The sequence below is a fragment of the Mytilus californianus genome, unplaced genomic scaffold (assembly GCF_021869535.1).
Source record: "Mytilus californianus isolate M0D057914Y unplaced genomic scaffold, xbMytCali1.0.p SCAF_3, whole genome shotgun sequence".
In the NCBI taxonomy this organism is placed as follows: Eukaryota; Metazoa; Mollusca; class Bivalvia; order Mytilida; family Mytilidae; genus Mytilus; species Mytilus californianus.
In genome coordinates, this window is record NW_026262679.1 from 15715042 (window position 1) to 15734887 (window position 19846).

A 19846-nucleotide genomic window follows, 5' to 3' on the forward strand; every position below is an offset into this window, starting at 1 on the left:
TACACTTTTATAGGCTCCTGACTTGGGACAGGCACATACATATACATACAGAATGTGGCGGGCTTAAACATGTTAGCGGGATCCCAACCCTCCCCCTAACCTGGGACAGTGGTGTAACAGTACAATATAAGAAAGAACTATAAAAATCAGTTGAAAGAGGCTAAACTCATCAGATGGATAAATACAAATACAAGTGGACGTGGTCGGGTAGTTGTACATCCAAACAACAAAAAGACACTAAGTACAAATCTGAGAGTACTCGCAGTTACTGACAGCTAGTTCAAAGCCACTAACAACTGATAAAAAAATCTTGCATCTAAGACTAAATTATCAATCCGTAAGCTCCCTTTAGAATTTTATAAATTTTAGATTTTACATTTCTGAGTTATGGGGTTTTATTCATTAAAAAAGGGGGATTTTCCAGTTTTTGGACAACAACTCAAAAATGCTTTAAGCAGTTCACATGAAACTTTGGTGAATTATTTATAGCTATTGATGTAATCTCCCTATTGATTTTCATAAATTTCAAATATGACATTGAGAAGAAATTGAACTTTATTTGTTTATAGTCTGGCAACAGATTTATTAAGTATTGCACAACAGCACAGTGTATTTCACAACAGCAAGAAATCTTTAATTGAATATAAATTCAATTCATATAACTGATTTCAAGTTCATTGACTACATTTATTCAGAAACTATAATATGTCAAATGTTTAATTACAATCCAAATTCAGACCTGTATCAAGCTTGAATATTGTGTCCATTTTTGCCCCAGCTGTTCAGGGTAGTACCTCTGCGGGTGTATCCAGCTGCACTCAACGAATCAGTTTATTTCTTAATTAAGAACTCCTTTTCATACGACCGCAAAAAAATTTTTGTGGTCGTATATTGGTATGACGTTGGCGTCGTCGTCGTCGTCCGAAGACACATTAGTTTTCGCACTCTAACTTTAGTTTAAGTGAATGGATCTCAATGAAATTTTAAAATAAGGTTCAATATATATATACCACAAAAGTCTATGGATCTCTCTGACATTGTATCACAAGGTTCCATATCACAAAGGGAATGCTGGGATTGAATTTGGGGGTAATTGGCTCCAAATTTTAGGAATTAGGGGCCAAAAAGGGGCAAAAAACAAGCATTTTTCTAGTTTCATGGCAATAACTTGTGTGTAAGTGTATGGATCTTTATGAAATTGTACAACAAGGTTCCATATCACAAAGGGAAAGCTGGAATTGAGTTTGGGGGTAATTGCCCAAAAAGTTTAGGAATAAGGGGCCAAAAATAAGCATTTTTCTAGTTTCCAGACAATAACTTGTGTTCAAGTGTATGGATCTCTCTGAAATTGTACTGCAAGGTACCATACCACAAAGGGAATGCTGGGATTGATTTTGGGGGTAATTGCCTCCAAATTTTAGGAATTAGGGGCCAAAAAGGGGCAAAAAACAAGCATTTTTCTAGTTTCATGACAATAACTTGTGTGTAAGTCTATGGATCTGTCTGACATTGTATCACATGGTTCCATATCACAAAGGGAATGCTGGGATTGATTTTGGGGGTAATTGCCTCCAAATTTTAGGAATTAGGGGCCAAAAAGGGGAAAAAAACAAGCATTTTTCTAGTTTCATGGCAATAACTTGTGTGTAAGTGTATGGATCTTTATGAAATTGTACTACAAGGTTCCATATCACAAAGGGAAAGCTGGGTTTGAGTTTGGGGGTATTTGCCCTAAACGTTTAGGAATTTGGGACCAAAAAGGGGCCAAAAAACAAGCATTTTTCTAGTTTCCAGACAATAACATGTGTTCAAGTGTATGGATCTCTCTGAAATTGTACTGCAAGGTACCATACCACAAAGGGAAGGCTGGGATTGAGTTTTGGGGTGATGAATCATAAGGGGGTTCAAAAAATTTGGGGGGGGGGATTCTTTTTCCTTTTTTTTCTTTAAAATTTTCCATTTTAAATTGGTTATTTCTGATTTATATATAAAAGCAAATAATAATGATATGGTTTGAATAGGTAAATTAAATTTTTTTAAGTATCTTAGACCACTTTCATTCTGTGTCAGAAACCTATGCTGTGTCAAATATTTAATTACAATCCAAATTCAGTGCTGAATCAAGCTTGAATGTTGTGTTCATACTTGCCCCAACTGTTCAGGGTTCGACCTCTGCGGTCGTATCAAGCTGCGCCCCAGCGGAGTATTTTATTTCATTCATAAATTACTTTATGCTTGGAAATATAATTTTGCTTGGAGTTGAAAGAGTTGACATGTTGCAATGTACATTTACTCTACATAGTTCTATGGTACCAAATCAAAAGTTTATATAAAGAAAGAAGTCAAAGGTTTCCCATCATAGTTTAGTTACATACATTTTTTTTGTACCTGAGGTCGTTGAATATAGATCATTATATAAATAAGGAGATGTGTTATGATTGCCAATGAAAAAACTAAGGATTTTCTTATCCAAGGAATAGATTTCCTTAGCCAAATTTGGCACAACTTTTTGGAATTTTGGGTCCTCAATGCTCTTCAACTTTGTACTTGTTTGGCTTTGTTACTATTTTGATCTGAACATCACTGATGAGTCTTATGTAGACGAAACACACGTCTGGCGTATTAAATTATAATCCTGGTACCTTTGATAACTAATTTGACTATAAACATAGATAAAAAAGGTACAAACTGGACATAATGCACTAGTTCATAAACAAGTGAGAACTATCGCCTTCATATAGTGCTCAGAATATGACATTCATAAAACTTATTCAATATCATTAGAGAACTCTAAATCTTAAATACTGAAAGCCACCTCTGATAAGTACACTGTACTATGCAAGATAATGATATAACTGGACTTAAAATACACACAACCTGTAATTAACTGCCTTTACAGCGCTTTCGTGCTTTGATTGATTCAGCATACTACTGTCATGACTGTAGGAACATGACAATAGGGAGTCACGACTATACCACTTTAGTTTAGGGGTTAAATCATAATGTATCTACCATATATCTATTAAATAATCTAATATCTTCAGTTTCTATCTTTTTTTTTTGATAACTGTTTCCCTCTATTAAAATTAGTTTTAATTATTATTGTTGAAGATGTTTTTAAACTGAAAGCATACAGCATTTTAATATTAACAAAATATTTCATATGGAGCATAAAAGAGGATGCTCTAAAATAATTATCCCTACTGAAACTGTAAAATGGGTTATTCCCTCAAACTATAATGTATCATACTGTGATATAAACCTTTCATAATAATGTTTTGCCTCTACACAGATTTTACACAGAATTATTTGACAGGATGCAGACAGACTTTTATCAATATCTACTTTTAATAAAATTGTGTGATCATATTTCTAATACTTGTATAAATTGAATATTAAACAACACAAAACAAGCAAAAAATAATTGTTTCAACTCCAAACAACTGCCACAATGTCCTATACTAATGAACATGATTATGCCTAAAATTCTAACTAACTTTGTTTTATGTTGGTTTTTTGTCGATCCTGCGACTTTTGGTCGCAGAAAGCTCGATATAGAGATAGTGATCCGGCGGCGGCTACGGCGGCGGCGGCGGCGTTAGCTAACTTCTTAAAAGCTTTATATTTCAGAAGGTGGAAGACCTGGATGCTTCATACTTTGTATATGGATGCCTCATGTTACGAAGTTTCCGTCAGTCACATGTCCAATGTCCTTGACCTCATTTTTATGGTTCAGTGACTACTTGAAAAAAAGTTAACATTTTTTGTAATGTTAAATTCTCTCTTATTATAAGTAGTAGGATAACTATATTTGGTATGTGCGTACCTTGCAAGGTCCTCATGCCCGTCAGACAGTTTTCACTTGACCTCGACCTCATTTCATGGATCAGTGAACAAGGTTAAGTTTTGGTGGTCAAGTCCATATCTCAGATACTATAAGCAATAGGTCTAGTATATTCGGTGTATGGAAGGACTGTAAGGTGTACATGTCCAACTGGCAGGTGTCATCTGACCTTGACCTCATTTTCATGGTTCAGTGGTTATAGTTAAGTTTTTGTGTTTTGGTCTGTTTTTCTTATACTGTATGCAATAGGTCTACTATATTTGGTGTATGGAATGATTGTAAGGTGTACATGTCTAGCTGGCAGGTGTCATCTGACCTTGACCTTGTTTTCATGGTTCAGTGGTCAAAGTTAAGTTTTTGAGTTTTGGTCTTTTTTTCTAATACTATATGCCATAGGTCAACTATATTTGGTGTATGGAAATATTTTATGATCTATATGTCAGTCACGCAGGTTTTATATGACCTTGACCTCATTTTCACGGTTCATTGATCAGTGTTAAGTTTTTGTGTTTTGGTCTATTTTTCTTAAACTATAAGCAATAGGTCAACTATATTTGTTATATGGAAGAATTGTTAACTGTACATGTCTGCCTGGCACGGTTCATCTGACCTTGACCTCATTTTCATGGTTCTTTGGTCAATGTTTAGTTTTCTTGGTTAATGTTAAGTTTATGTGACAGTTGTAATAAAGCTTTATATTTAGGACTATCAACATAATATCAATGATTAGTAAAGAAGGCGAGACATTTCAGTGTGTGCACTCTTGTTTTATAATTATACTCATGAAGCTAAAAAAAAAATTAACTAATTTGAATCTTATAGAAAAAAAATTAGAATATATATTTATATCATCATTTAGGATCTGTTTTATATTGATAGTATCTACTGATAAAGGCCTACATTAAACGACTTTTTACATACAGGTGTTAACTGAGCTTCTTCTACATTGCTTTACTTTCCTTTTGATAGAAGTTGTTTAGATATATTAAAAAGTCATTCAAGAAATAGAAATAGAGAATTGCTGAACTAAAATTCATTTATTGTGAAAATTCTTTCAAGGTGTAGTACCACCAAAACATAGTACATCCAGTTTCATGCAAAAAAGGGTTGAATTTTTTTTTAATATTCCCTTTAATTTAATTTCATTGCAGAAAAGTTTTTTTGGGTCGTTAACACGTATCTTGGGTGTTTCAAAGCAATGAAAAAATTTATTTGGTGTTTCTATAAAATATTTTGGAAATTTAAGGGGACATGGCTACTTAAGCTTGTAAACAGGGAAAAAAGGGGGGAGAGGAATTTGATTGGTTAACTTCTGCTGATGTTTACTATCGTATATGCTCGTATATGCAATGAAAAGTTATGTTGTATTTTCATTGTAGTACTGGAAAGGATAAAAATTTACTCATGCCAAGTATTTCTTTATTTAAAACGTCAGATAAATTCTGCACAATTTTTTGAAAAATGCCAATTAAACAAGGACTAATTAGGGAAAATCAATTTATGTTAAATTTTCACTGTAGTACTGGACAGGATAAAACTTTACTCATGCCAAGTATTTCTTTATTTAAAACAAAGAAATAATCTGCACAATTTAAAAAAAAATGTCAATTAAACAGAGACTTAATAGGGGAAAAACAATGGTGGTATTAACCCCCTCAATCCAGCCTTCCAATAATGAATTACAACTTTTCCTAAAGTAGCCATAATTTTCTATAAAAGAACTAAGTTTGCTATTTTATAAAAAAATATATCCATTGTTCAGTTAGGGGCATTACTTAAACAAGTAATTTTCAAAATTACCTATACAAGTTATGTTGAAAACAAGGCTATTTTAAATATTACTTCTATATCATGTATAACTTTTGTTAATATTATTTTTATAGGTGTCCATTCATACAGGTTTTACTAGCTTTAACAAATTTTCACAGACATCTGGTTATTTTTCCCATGAAATATAAAACTAATCCTCCTGAAACACTAATTGCCTTTCTGATGCCACGCTTCTGGGTCAAAGATTGGTCTCTTGGGACTATCAAAATATCATTTTCCTTGAAAATCTTAATGGTAGACAGATATAAATAGATGACACCTTGTGATTTAATTAAGACTTGAAGTTATTTATAATTTGTAACCGTAAACAATTACATATGTTCTATGTTCCTTAAATAATTGGAAGTACTAAGTTTTTCAAAGATGTATAAAACATAACTTATAAAAGTAATATAAAAACTACATTTAGTCCATGCTTCTCCTGACATTTGAAATAATTATTGAGTTATTAAATAATTTTTAAAAACAAACAATACCTATATATATATATAAGTAACTAAAAAAAAATAACTTGTTAAAAAAGTTATTAAAAAAGGATGATAATAAATTTAATAAGAAAATATTTTAATGACTTTTACTTTTTGTGGAGACTTGACATTTCTTTCCAAGCACAGTACTATTGAAGAATTTCTTATCTATTTTATAGTTTTGTAAAATCATGCAAGTTGTATTTGAATAGACCGGATGTTTACACAGGTGTTAATTGAGCTTCCTCTATAATGCTTTACTTTCCTTTTTATAGAAGTGCTATAGATTTGATTGACATCTTAATGGATCATGATAATTATAGTCACATAAACTGCTGAATAGAGCCTACTTAAAAAGCTCCGAGCATGCTTGGAGCATGCTCGGAGCTTCCTCATAAGAATAAATCTATGATCCCTTAGTTGTGTGCATTTTTGTGAAACTGATCACTGGAAAAGAGAATTAGATTTTTACTATGACAATGTGAACATACATGTATCTGTGGTCATATGTGACACAAATATTCCATTAGTCTCAACTAATGTCATATTGAAATCATTTAATTCAGCAAACTGTGAAAGTACCTTTATTTGTGGGTATCAATTTTTGTTGCTTCAGCAAAAGTTACATGTTTGTGGATTCTAATTTTCTGAAAAAATGGAGTGAAGAATTTGCATCCATCCATAAAGAAGATTGTTGAACATAATTGACTTCACAGTATTTGCACCATGAACAATGTCATCTTATGTATGATTTATTCATAGTTTTTACATTTAATATAAACTCATATTGATACTCTTATTTCATTTATTTCGAATTATTTCATTTTCATTCTTTTTTTTTATAAAATGGAACTCATTAATCAGAAAATTTCAGGACATACACTTAGAGGTTTTGGACAATGGAGTAGGAAGGGTTTGCATTAAGAGTAGAAGATCTGTAGGTGCTGTTAATAATTTGCAGGTGAAATGCATGCTTTATTTGTTTCTAATAGCTACAGACTGAGGTCATATTAAGCATGGGTAAAATTGCATACTGCTGAATTTAAAATTGATGCTTCGACCAGTTATTTATATACCAATTGATTTAAAGCAATACTTCAGTATAAACTAAGTGAATGGCAGAAAAAAACCATTGCTGTTTTCATTTTTTTATTGTCATGGTTAATTAATAATCTACAGTTGCAAAGCTTTATTCTGATCTCCTTGCATGGTATCTGTTTAATGGTCATTGTTAATTACAAGGTAAACTGTTCACAATAAGTTTTTTGTTTGTTTGAATAGTATCTATGCTTTCAATGTTCTGAAGTCAAAATGCTGGACTGTCTATCATTAAAGTTTGTATTGTCTATAATGTACAGATGAAATGTTGCTAAATTACTGCTTCTATTTTATGTATTCACTACAGTCCAATCTATGTAGAATGAGATGAATGTAAACTTTCTTCATAATCTTTTAATAACAATTAAATTTACAAACAAACATATTTAAAAAAAAATCATATTCAATATAAATAATAACCTTCCATGAATTGAAAATGTTTTTGTGCTTTAATTTCTCTCAAAATATTGAAATCACTTGCTGCTATAATTTCCCTTTTTTCCCCTTAATTTCTCAGCAAAAATGCTCTTTAAAGCATTGTTTGTATGAAAATAAATATTTTCCTCCAAAAAATAAAATTAACTTATAAATCTGTCAGTTTTGCAATTCTTGCATGTTAAGGTCCGTAGACAAGATTTGAATAAATTTAAAAGAGACAAATAAAGTTCTGTCAACATTATAAAACGTTATCAGGCCCATCATCATCATTCATCATCAGGTGTTGGGAAACTATTTATTTCATCTCCTTTGAAACCAATTGTCCAACTTTTAGCAGGAATGATGTATGGAATGTCTTATACAAATGATCATCATTTGGTTCTGATCAGACCAATAACAGAGACGATCTTAGATGCCAATCGAATATTAATCAAAAATATTTTCCTCCTGAAATTGCATGGTGAAATATTTCAAATTTTTTGGATTGGATAGAAAAAAGCTAAATTGTTAGAAATTGTCTTCTCTTGAGTAAAGGGAGTGATTTGACAGGTTAACTATTCTGGTTTCTAGTAGCCTCTTGTTTAATGTATATGGCTTTATGTATGGCATAAATATGTTTGGTTTTATTACTAGGAAATTGATGACATGATGAAAGTTGCTGTAGAAGCTGAGCAGACTGGATGCTCCTATATAGAATGTGATGCTAACATGCCACCAATAGGAACACGTGTGCGGAGAGGTCCTGACTGGAGATGGGACAATCAAGATCTAGAAATGCCAGGAACTGTTGTATCACATACTAATACTGGTAAGTTTTATACTGTTCTCTTTAGTTTTATTGTTCAACGTTTGTAAGTAAATATAACCAAGCATAACACAATTGAACACCAAGTTAATGCCATGTACACATTTTCTTCTGTGTTTTCTATATAAAGATAAGAAGGTGTGGTATAATTGCCAATGAGACAACTCTCCACCAGAGACCATATGACGTAGAAGTTAACTATAGCTTAACTAAAGGTCACCATACAGCAATGAGCAAAACCCATACCACATATTAAGCTATAAAAGGCCTGAAATGACAAATGTAAAACAATTCAAACAAGAAATCTAACTAGTATACATGTAATAGAAAAAACAAAGGATATGGGGTATCTATCCATGACACAAAATCAGTACATGCACAGCAAAAAAACACAAAAAGCAAAGGAACAGCGCTTTAATTGCTGTTCTTCATCTCAAAGTCACAGTGAGGACTTCAACATGGAGCAAAAAAAAAAACTCTCACCTCACTGCAAGTTTAAGACGGTCCCTATCACCCTCTTGAGTGGAATTCTTTGCAAAAATAAATTTGAATAGACTTTGTAAGTTGTAACACCACCTGAACGGGTCCGGTCAAAAAAGATGTGTTTACTACATTTACATTAATACAGTCAAAAAGGAAATTTTTGATGTCTACTGAAGTGAGTGTGGGTCCATTTAGTCAGTAGTACAAAACATTTACTACAAGTCCTACACGTTTACTTTTAATATGTGCTTGAAAATAAACAAGTTTGCATTAACTTTTTTAGTAAATTAAAGATAAAATGCTCCTTACAAAATCACTTGATTTTGTTTAAAATTCTTATTTTAAAAACTACAATTCTTTAAAAACTGTATTTTCATCCAAGCCTCCTGAGATTTTGATTTAAAGTCTTCTACTCAATACAATGTATCACTGTCAACATTTTATAATTGTTGAAAATAAAAAATAACTTAATTATCCCTTTACAAAATTGTTTTTATAATATACTTCAAAACTGTATTTAAAAAAATATGTTGTATATGTATTCTACATTCTATATGGGAGAGTTTAACCTGGTGTCGTGAATATGGGCCAAGAGACTTTAGAACGCAATGTAATGTAATAGTTTTGCGGACTTTCTCGCACACTACTGTAATGTAACATAACGCTGTTGTTACGTATCTACTGATCTATAGCATCATAAAGCATCTCAACTAGCAGGACGTTATTTTCTTTATACAATTCTAATAAGTAAATAACCCTCAAGATACCTGGCAATGCATACTTCAAGAAATAAAACAGATGACAAATGATAGATCAGAATAATTCATTGTCAGATATAATGTTAGTCTGTCAAAGAAACACACTGACTGTTCAAAACATTGTAGGCAGGCACTTATCCCCTGTCTTGAAACTTGGAAAAATATTTATAAGATATCTTCTAAAGTATATTAGATATTTTATAAAGTTTATTAGATATCTTATAAATATTTTTTATATAATATATCTTATATACTTTATAAGATATCTCATATATTTTATAAGATATCTAATATAGTTTATAAGATATATCATATAGTTTATAAGATATCTCATAATTTATAAGATATCTTATAAAGAAAATTATATGAGATATCTTATAAATTATATGCGATAGCTTATAATTTATATGATATATTTTATAAACTATATAAGATATCTTATAAACTATATAAGAAATCTTATAAACTATATAAGATATCTTATAAACTATATGAGATATCTTATAAACTATATAAGATATCTTATAAACTATATGAAATATCTTATATAGTTTATTAGATATGTTGAAGTTAGAATAATTAGTAAAACGGCTTGCCATACATTGTATCCAGGATACCATGACAATCTGCATTAATGTGTGCTTAGTCGAATAAAATGTGCTTTTACTTTTAATCAAAATACCTCTTATTTTTCAAATTAATGCAGAGGTGAACTCCAAAGTAAAAGAGCATTTAATTTTTTTTGTCCACTGCATCTTTGAGGTATGGTATTTACATTAAGTGCACATGAATTAATGCTGTGATATTTTTTGTGTTCGTTTATATGTTATGCTTGGTCTGTCCTAACTGTATGTTAGATTTTGTAATATAAGATATATGTGTCATTCTAGAATAAACATGTGTTGTAAATATATGTGTCATTCTAGAATATATATATGTGTTGTAGATATATGTGTCATTCTAGAATATATATGTGTTGTAGATATATGTGTCATTCTAGAATGTATATGTGTTGTAGATATATGTGTCATTCTAGAATATATATGAGTTGAATGAAGTTTGGTAATATTGAGTGTTTATATTTTTGTAGGACATATTTGGGTAGAGTGGGACTTTGGTAATATCAACAGATATCGTTATGGAGTAGAAGGATGTTACGATGTTGTAACATCAGAGGATCCTCGACTTCTTGAAGATCAGATTATAGCCGTTGGTTGTGTTGTCAGAAGAAGTAAGTACAATGATTCTATATATGTACATTTGCATTGTCTTTTTTTAGTCCCCTACCGACAAAGTCGAAGGGGACTTTAGGTTTGCACTCCGTACGTCTGTCTGTCTGTCAGTCCGGCAAATCAGTTTTCCACACTTTTTTTCTTTGTACTTGAAGATATTGATTTGATATTTGGTGTATTGTTTTATCATGACAAGTTACAGATCAAGTTTGAATTTTGTTCCGGTTTGATGTTTTTGTGCAGAGTTTTGGTCCTTGGACTTAGAAAATTCACTCAAATAATCAGTTTTCTGCACTTTTTTTTCGTCATGCTTGAAGATATTTATTTGATCATTGGTATATAGTTTTATCATGACAAGTTACAGATCAATTTCGAATTTTGTTCCGGTCTTAGAAAATTCACTTAAATAATAAGTTTTCCACACTTTTTTTCGTCATGCTTGAAGATATTGACTTGATATTTGTTATATAGTTTACACCATGACAAGTTATAGATCAAGTTAGCATTTTGTTCCAGTACAATGAATTTTTAACCGGTAGGGGACTATGTATTGCCATGCAATATTCTCAGAATGCTTGTTTTTGTCATAGTGAATTCCTTTCTGTTTGTCCAGCAAATATTTTTGTCACACTTTTCTCATTTACACTGAACAGAATGACTTCATATTTAGTCAGCAGCTTGACAATGATGAATTATAACAGGTTAGCACTTATTGGAGATGTCAGACACCTTCTTCAAGTTTGCCATTACTTTTTCAATTTGTTGAATGGACTTCAACTTTTCACAAATGTTTCCTTCACACTTAAATGAACTTTCGATTTTCAAATGAAATGTAAACGGGAAGTGACAAGTAGATTATAAATTCAGAATGAATCCGGATTCATCAACGGATTGGTTCGTGTTTTTAAAAAGGCAGGAAATTATCATTTTTTTATTTCAATTTGCTTAGTAAGAACTATATTTGTCTCTCTCATTTATTTTGGCACTAAATTTATTTCGTATTTTACGCTTTTTATAGTGTCTGTAAATTTATAGTAATACTTTCACGCATGCTTAGTATATCCTAAAGGAATCACCTGTTTGACTCGTTGATGATGATGGAAGTTTTTAACGTGAAAATATTTTTGAACGTTTTGAATAAAGTTCTATCTTTTTAATTGAAATTGAACGTTTTATATCAAAGATGACGAAAATACGATCATTTGACAAAACTACGACAAACGACTGCAAAATATGATCGTTTTAGAAATATTGAAATTTAAAAGCGAACTGTCCGGAGGAAAACAATTTTGTTCAAATGACGAAACTACAACAAACCAACTGCAAATTGTGGTCGTTTGCCTTGATAAATATTGAAATTAAAACGCAGACTGACTGATTTTACTGGGGAAAATAATTAACCGGATTAGTGACCCAACCGATGACGATAAGCGGATTAGCTGTAATCACAACTTTAATTTATAACACCTGTTGTAAATGTTAATTAGCTGAGGGTCATAAACTTGTCAGAAACATGTAGACAGGTAGAATTATAGTATTTTCATGCGAAAATATTTTTGCACTTTCCAAGTTTAAGTGACGAAATTGATTTGAAATTTGAAATACTTTTGTCATTTTGAAAACAGTTTCGTAAATGACGAAAGTGACGAGGGCTAGCAAAATCACTGAATATGCTGTAATATTTGTCACGAGACCGTTACCAAACAATATTAATAGCTTATCTAAAGTGATGAATTATGTTGAAAAAACTGTAACTTTTACATATTTCATCTTTCAGGTGATGGATGGAAAGATGGTCATACAGAAGATGGTGGGTCTGGGAAGACAGGGTCTGTCTTTATTGTTCATGATGATGGTACAGTTCAGGTCAGTATGCTGACCAGTCTCTTTAATCTATGATAATTAATGTTATTTACCTACAGGATCAAAAGTTCATCTTCTGGTAATTGCCTTGGAAGACTCTTGGTAGTGTGCTTGCCTGGAGTTCAGTAGGTCATTTGTTTGATCCCAGCTGTATTGTACCAGAATTGAAAGTTGATATTATACCTCACTCAAGGAGTGTGGGAGTGGTGTGGGTTCTTTGAAAACTAATTATTGATATCATTTTGGAGGATATTTTACAATTACATTCTTAGTAGTGGCCTGATAAATATTCACTTTAAACTAACTGATTTTTATATGACCGCAAACAAATTTTGAGGTCGTATATTGGTATGACGTTGGCGTCGTTGTCGTCGTCCTCGTCTGAAGACACATTAGTTTTCGCACTCTAACTTTAGTTTAAGTGAATGGATCTCTATGAAATTTTACCATAAGGTTCAATACCACAAAAGGAAGGTGGGGATTGATTTTGGGGGTTATAGTACCAACAGTTAAGGAATTAGGGGCCAAAAAGGGGCCAAAAATAAGCATTTTGTAACTTCCAGACATAACTTGTGTGTTAGTGTATGGATCTCTCTGACATTGTACCACAAGGTTTCATATCACAAAGGGAATGCTGGGAATGATTTTGGGGGTAATTGCCTCCAAATTTTAGGAATTAGGGGCCAAAAAGGGGCAAAAACAAGCATTTTTCTAGTTTCATGACAATAACTTGTGTTCAAGTGTATGGATCTTTATGAAATTGTACTACAAGGTTCCATGTCACAAAGGGAAAGCTGGAATTGAGTTTGGGGGTAATTGCCCAAAACGTTTAGGAATAAGGGGCCAAAAAGGGGCCAAAAATAAGCATTTTTCTAGTTTCCAGACAATAACTTGTGTTCAAGTGTATGGATCTCTCTGAAATTGTAATGCAAGGTACCATACCACAAAGGGAAGGCTGGGATTGATTTTGGGGGTAATTCCCTCAAAATTTTAGGTATAAGGGGCCATAAAAGGGCAAAAAACAAGCATTTTTCTAGTTTCAGGACAATAACTTGTGTATAAGTGTATGGATCTTTATGAAATTGTACTGCAAGGTTCCATATCACAAAGGGAAAGCTGGGTTTGAGTTTGGGGGTAATAAACTAAACGTTTAGGAATTTGGGGCCAAAAAACAAGCATTTTTTCTAGTTTCCAGACAATAACTTGTGTTCAAGTGTATGGATCTCTCTGAAATTGTTCTGCAAGGTACCATACCACAAAGGGAAGGCTGGGATTGAGTCTGGGGGTGATGAATCATAAGGGGGTTCAAAAAATTTGGGGGGGGGATTTTTTTTTCCTTTTTTTTCTTTAAAATTTTCCATTTTAAACTGGTTATTTCTGATTTATATATAAAAGCAAATAATAATGATATTGTTTGAATAGGTAAATTAAAATTTTTTAAGTTCTTAGACCACATTCATTCTGTGTCAGAAACCTATGCTGTGTCAAATATTTAATTTCAATCCAAATTCAGTGCTGTATCAAGCTTGAATGTTGTGTCCATACTTGCCCCAGCTGTTCAGGGTTCGACCTCTGTGGTCGTATCAAGCTTCGCCCCAGCGGAGCATTTTATTTTCTTTGTGTAGAGAAAAGTTTATGTATCTTTATAGGTGAGATGGTCCAATGGGAAAATGGGAAGATATCAGTGTGGATTTGATGGCCTTTCTGAAGTTGAAATTTGGTAAATATCAGGTTTCCTTTTTCTCCTTTTTTCTTTAATATGCTTTCAAATTGATTTATCATATTGCTTCCTCGCATATTGTATAGATATTAGATAACTGAGTTTCACTCTGTAAAGATTTTTTCTGTATCAGAATTCCACTAAAGCGCATAGTGGATGTATTGTGTCTTTGCAATTACACAAAAAAGGATATTACTTATTATTGTTAAAGTAATAGATCTAAAGGGTTTACAAATATTTCAATCATTATTTACTTACGCCACTGTGTATGACTTTGGTAGTTTTCTTTATTTTAAGTGATCCTTTTCACCAAAGACAGTTAGACAGCTTGCCAATAGCAGCTGGTGGTGAACCTGCCCCTAATGTTCTCCCCAAGGAGGAGGAGGAGCTGGAGGAAGATCCAATGGTAGCAGAAATGAACAGAAAGAATGCACTGAGATCTCAGGAAGTCTCTAGTCAACAAGCTCAGAACTCAGATAATATACAGAGAGATAAACAAACATCAGGCTCAAAACTTACAGAACAAGCATCTAGCAAACAGCCAATCACCAAAGATCAATCGTCTGACGACAATATGAAAGTTCACACAGGTATAAATATATAAAACAAAAATAGGCAGAAGATGAACTTTTTAGTCAATGTGGATTAGTTCATGTGAACCAAATATTGTGGATTGAGGAACAATTGTATTTCAGGGTTTTATTAAAATGTCTGCATATCTACAAGCCTATAGAAAATTTCCTATAACTGCAAAATCCAGGAAAATTGGTATACCATGAATAATAACTAAGCCACAATTAGTTCACTAGGAAAAAATTGTTACATTTATATTTATACTGATGGAGGAGGTAACATGATCAGAGCAATTATTTGGCAGCTGAATCAGGAAAATTCTTAAATTCTTTCAAATTATGTTTGTTTAACCCTAACTATGCCAAAAGCCTATAGGGGAAATTCGCCTAATTGCGGACACTTTTTCAAATCCGGAAGTTTGGATACCGTCAAGGCCAATTGCGGACATACTGGTGTTTGCATTTGACAGGAGAGGATAGAGGGGTATCAAATGGACTATTTCCCGCGTTTTCAGGTCTCCTCTCTTGATTTGTAGATTGCAAACTCTTAAAACCCGCGGAAATACCGAGAAGGGTAAATGCGGACAGGGGGAGTTAAAATACGGACACCTTGTCATCAAATTGCGGACACTTATTTTTAAACATTTCTTGCTATTCAAAACGCAGATATTATGCATATATAACATTAGCTCGCATGAATACCCCTCAGGAATACCCTTTCAGTGCATCTTAAAGCATGTTTGAGAATGGTTTTCTCGCATTAACTGGTAATACATGTGGAAAGGTGAGAAAAAATAAGATTAAAAAAGTTCATTAAATATCCTATACCACACCAATTATTAAATGATATAAGATGGTACTGACAACTTCCATCGGGATATTGTCTTCCAAGATGCATGCGTGCATATATACGAAATATAGTTGTGATAACTTTCAATTTAAAATCGTATGGCATTCATTGTAATGTGTTTTAATGTCCTAATCACTTAAAAATCCGTAGCCCTCACTCAAGAGCATAAGATGCCTTGAGGCGAGATTTTTTTATTTGCATTTTCCGATACTTATAAGATAATTTTATTAAGGCCCCGCCGAATGGCGGACGCCCTATAGTGATCAGTCTGTCCGTCCGTCCATCCGTAACAAATTGTGTCCGCTCTATATCTAGAGAACCGTTATGATTTCAAAGTTTATATTGACATGTATATTAACCAACACCAGAGGGTGTGTCATAATTTATGTACAACTTCCTAGGTCAAAGGTCAAGGTCAAAAACTTTGGTTTTAGTTGACAACCCCATGTCCTATGGTAAAAATCGTTTCCGCTCTATATCTTGAGAACCGTTATGCTTTCAAAGTTTATACTTGACATGTATATAAACCAACACCAGAGGGTGTGTCATAATTTATGTACAACTTCCTAGGTCAAAGGTCAAGGTCAAAAACTTTGGTTTCAGCTGACAACCCCATGTCCAATGATAAAGATACACATTTTTTACCACACATTATTCACAGCGTTGCCCACAGAGATGGCTCCCATCTCAATGATATCTAGTTTATCCTCGGGTTTCTATGTACTCTTTGACAAACATGATTTTTTGCGGCCCATCCAACACCATGAACATCTGAAAACAGTTTATGGAATGGGTAAAAAGGGTTAATTTTTAAGAATTGTTAAATCAAAAATGGGAAAACGCAAGGTGTGAGGGAACATGCAAATTTTGTAAATTGGAATGTTAAAAAAAAAATAAGAATATGGAAAAATAGACACCAAAAATTTTAGGGAGTTATGGAAAAGTCAGTATTATGTTTAGTTTTATATGCATTGTCTATCATTTGTTGTTTCTAATGTATTGGTCTTTTGTTGGGCAATGTATGACAAATATATGTTGAAGAACCTAGCCCGTAATTATAAATTATGTAATTCATTGACCGCTCCCGACATGTGTAACTTCAAAGCATAGTTTAGCGGCGATCGATGTCTTTCAAAATTACTGCACTTTTCTTGTATCCCTGGTGCTTTCGACTTGAGAACCGTCGTACACAAGCATCGCACAAGTTGGCACTCCGAGGCGGGTAGGGAGCAAAGATGTGAACTTTGGTTTATTTTTATCAATAGTACCGCTTAAGTCGACGCTAGGGGCCGTCTTGACCTTGTAGGATATGAATGATTCGTTCATTGTTGAAGACCCTACTTCAACTGTCAAGATGAAGAACAGGAATAAAAGCCCTGTTCATTGATAACTTTTTATTTTTTTCTATGTATTGTGTGCTATTTTGTCCCATGTACATTTACTCCATATCCTTTATTTTCTCTTATGAATACTGACCCATGTCACTCCTCAATGAAGGGTCTTGCTGGCTTAAGTCCAATATCTCGAAAATAAAAAGTAAAAAAAAATGAAAGGGAGCTTCCCCTAATGTTACTAAGTGTTGTGCTAAAATTTCTTTAAAAATCTGTCGGAGTAAATTTGAGTTATCCTACGACATAGAAAGTGTAGACGGACGGATGAAAAGACGGGCAGAGTGATTACTATAATAGGGCACCCGCCAAAAGTCGACAGGCCATAATAAAGACGTAGTGCTGGAGATTGTGGTCACGCATGATGATACGCTATTGGCGTTCGTTGCATTTCGTTACATATATACTTTTTTCTATATAATGCCTGTTCTCTGACCAATAATGGCATCGGATTTGATCCGACTGGCGAAAGGATACCAGCGTGTGTAGAACATGCATACCTAGTTCTGTGCCTTAGATGAAATGTCTAAAACACAACAGGTTAACGATAGGTGCAAAGGATGATTAATTACTAACATTAATTCGTCCATGCAGGTAAAAAAAAAAACAAACGTGAGGCATACGTTGTTCACATGAGAAAATTACCGAACCAAATATGGAAGATGCAGGTGATACAGTTTCACCCGAGGAGGAGGATGAGGACGAGGAAGAGCTTATCAAAACTTTTTAGATATTAAATAGGTTACATTTGAATTGCTATATGAATACAAAGCTTTTAGTTTATGATTATTTCATAACTAAAGAAAATAAGTTTTTGATTACCAAAGCAAATATTTAATGATTATGTGATTATGCTGGCAAAAATTTGGTGATTATGCGATTACTGGTATCTCCCCATGAGGGGCCTTGTTTGTTTTTCGATTTGCCACAGACGGATGGACAAACAGACAGACAGACGACTGGATGCACAAAGTCGTTACTGTTGGACGCTCACAAAAGTCTAAAGAGGTCTTTAAAACCAATGTATTAGTTACATTATTTCTATCATGTTTTGAAAAAAAAGTTTTATGAAAACATTTCTTTCAAAAGAATATTCGTGATATCAATAATTTTATCTGTCTCTTCCGCAGTACGAATGTCCCACTCTTTACCTCTTATATTTGATTTTCTAGCAATAAACACAATGCTGCTGAATTCATTTCCCTTATCACTTTTCGCATAGTAGTGTTGATACATATTCATGTTTTGATAAACGTATTAATTTCATAAATAAATAGCCAATAACATCATTATCAAATAGCCACTCGTCTACGAGACATTGTTGCAATTTCATTCGGGTGATTGTTTTCTGTACATTTTATTTCATTCCATTTGCTTTCGCAAAATGTCCTAAACATGTAGACATTCTGTAAAGAAAGAGAAATAGATTGGCTTGCCATCCCGGGGATGACATTTACAGTTTTTGACCTATTGAAGATGTGTGCAAGTTGCCAACTGGAGTGGAAATCAGACTTGTAAACGCATTATGTTCGTAATATGCAAAATGAAAGCAAATCAAATAAACCCAACTCAAAACTTTATTGATATAAATGTATCGGATTGAAACTAATAATGCTAGATTATAAGAGAGTTTTGTTTATTTCCGTCATCATGGAATTGATATATGCCCCACTGCACGTGTTAGTTGTTCAAAATATCTTGTGTCCGCATTTCGGCTATCATATTATTTTCGGTGGCGAAAATGCGGACACTTGCTTATTCCTGTTTTGTAATCAAAATTTAGACAAATCAGTAAAAATAATTAAAAGAAATGTTTCCTTGCATAAAATACGCAATGCCTATCGCTTTTCAACACATAAATTGCCATTCTTACATGAGCAACTGTGTATTGAATGTGACACGCTGACTTTGGACCTTTTTCAAAATTTTCCGGTTTTCAAACTTGTTGACATAAGCTATTTATAGCATGCAATTTCAATCACATGACATAAAAGTAAATCGTAAGCAATAGACATAATAACTTTATCGCAACAAAATAGAGATTCAATAGTAAACAAAACACCTTATTTATTATATCTATTTTATTTCAATTTTTCATAATTTTATTGAAAAGTGAGATATTCGTTTTCCGTCCGCATATCGGCGCTGTCCGCAATTAGGCGATTTTCCCCTATATCAGCTTTTCATGTTTAATAAGTGCTGAGAGCTGACTTATCTACTTCATTTTTTTTCTGTTTTGTCGTTAATCACATCACAAAGGCAATGACTCCTCAAAGTTGTAATCATGATGGCCTACAATGCCCTGTTGTTCTCCTCAAAGCTCCTAGGGTGTAATCATGATGGCCTGCAATGCCCTGTTGTTCTCCTCAAAGTTCCTAGGATGTAATCATGATGGCCTGCAATGCCCTGTTGTTCTGGGTTGTCCTAGGATGTAATCATGATGGCCTGCAATGCCCTGTTGTTCTGGGTTGTCCTAGGGTGTAATCATGATGGCCTGC

At 33.1% G+C, this 19846-nt stretch overlaps 1 protein-coding gene across 6 annotated transcripts in view; it reads left to right on the forward strand.

Annotated features, from left to right (window-relative positions):
• LOC127733989 (uncharacterized) overlaps nucleotides 1-19846 on the forward strand; it is a 67775-nt gene that overhangs the window by 34683 nt on the left and 13246 nt on the right. For 5 of the 6 annotated variants that reach the window (XR_007997335.1, XM_052243482.1, XM_052243481.1 and 2 more), the window contains 6 exons: nucleotides 7016-7102; nucleotides 8311-8485; nucleotides 10814-10954; nucleotides 12733-12821; nucleotides 14468-14538; nucleotides 14836-15128. Coding sequence is in view for 5 of the 6 variants with exons in the window: in XM_052243482.1 (XP_052099442.1) it covers nucleotides 7016-7102; nucleotides 8311-8485; nucleotides 10814-10954; nucleotides 12733-12821; nucleotides 14468-14538; nucleotides 14836-15128 (856 nt within the window). In the remaining variant the exon portion in view is untranslated. The remainder of the gene's footprint in view (nucleotides 1-7015; nucleotides 7103-8310; nucleotides 8486-10813; nucleotides 10955-12732; nucleotides 12822-14467; nucleotides 14539-14835; nucleotides 15129-19846) is intronic. The other variant, XM_052243484.1, reaches the window with a different exon arrangement.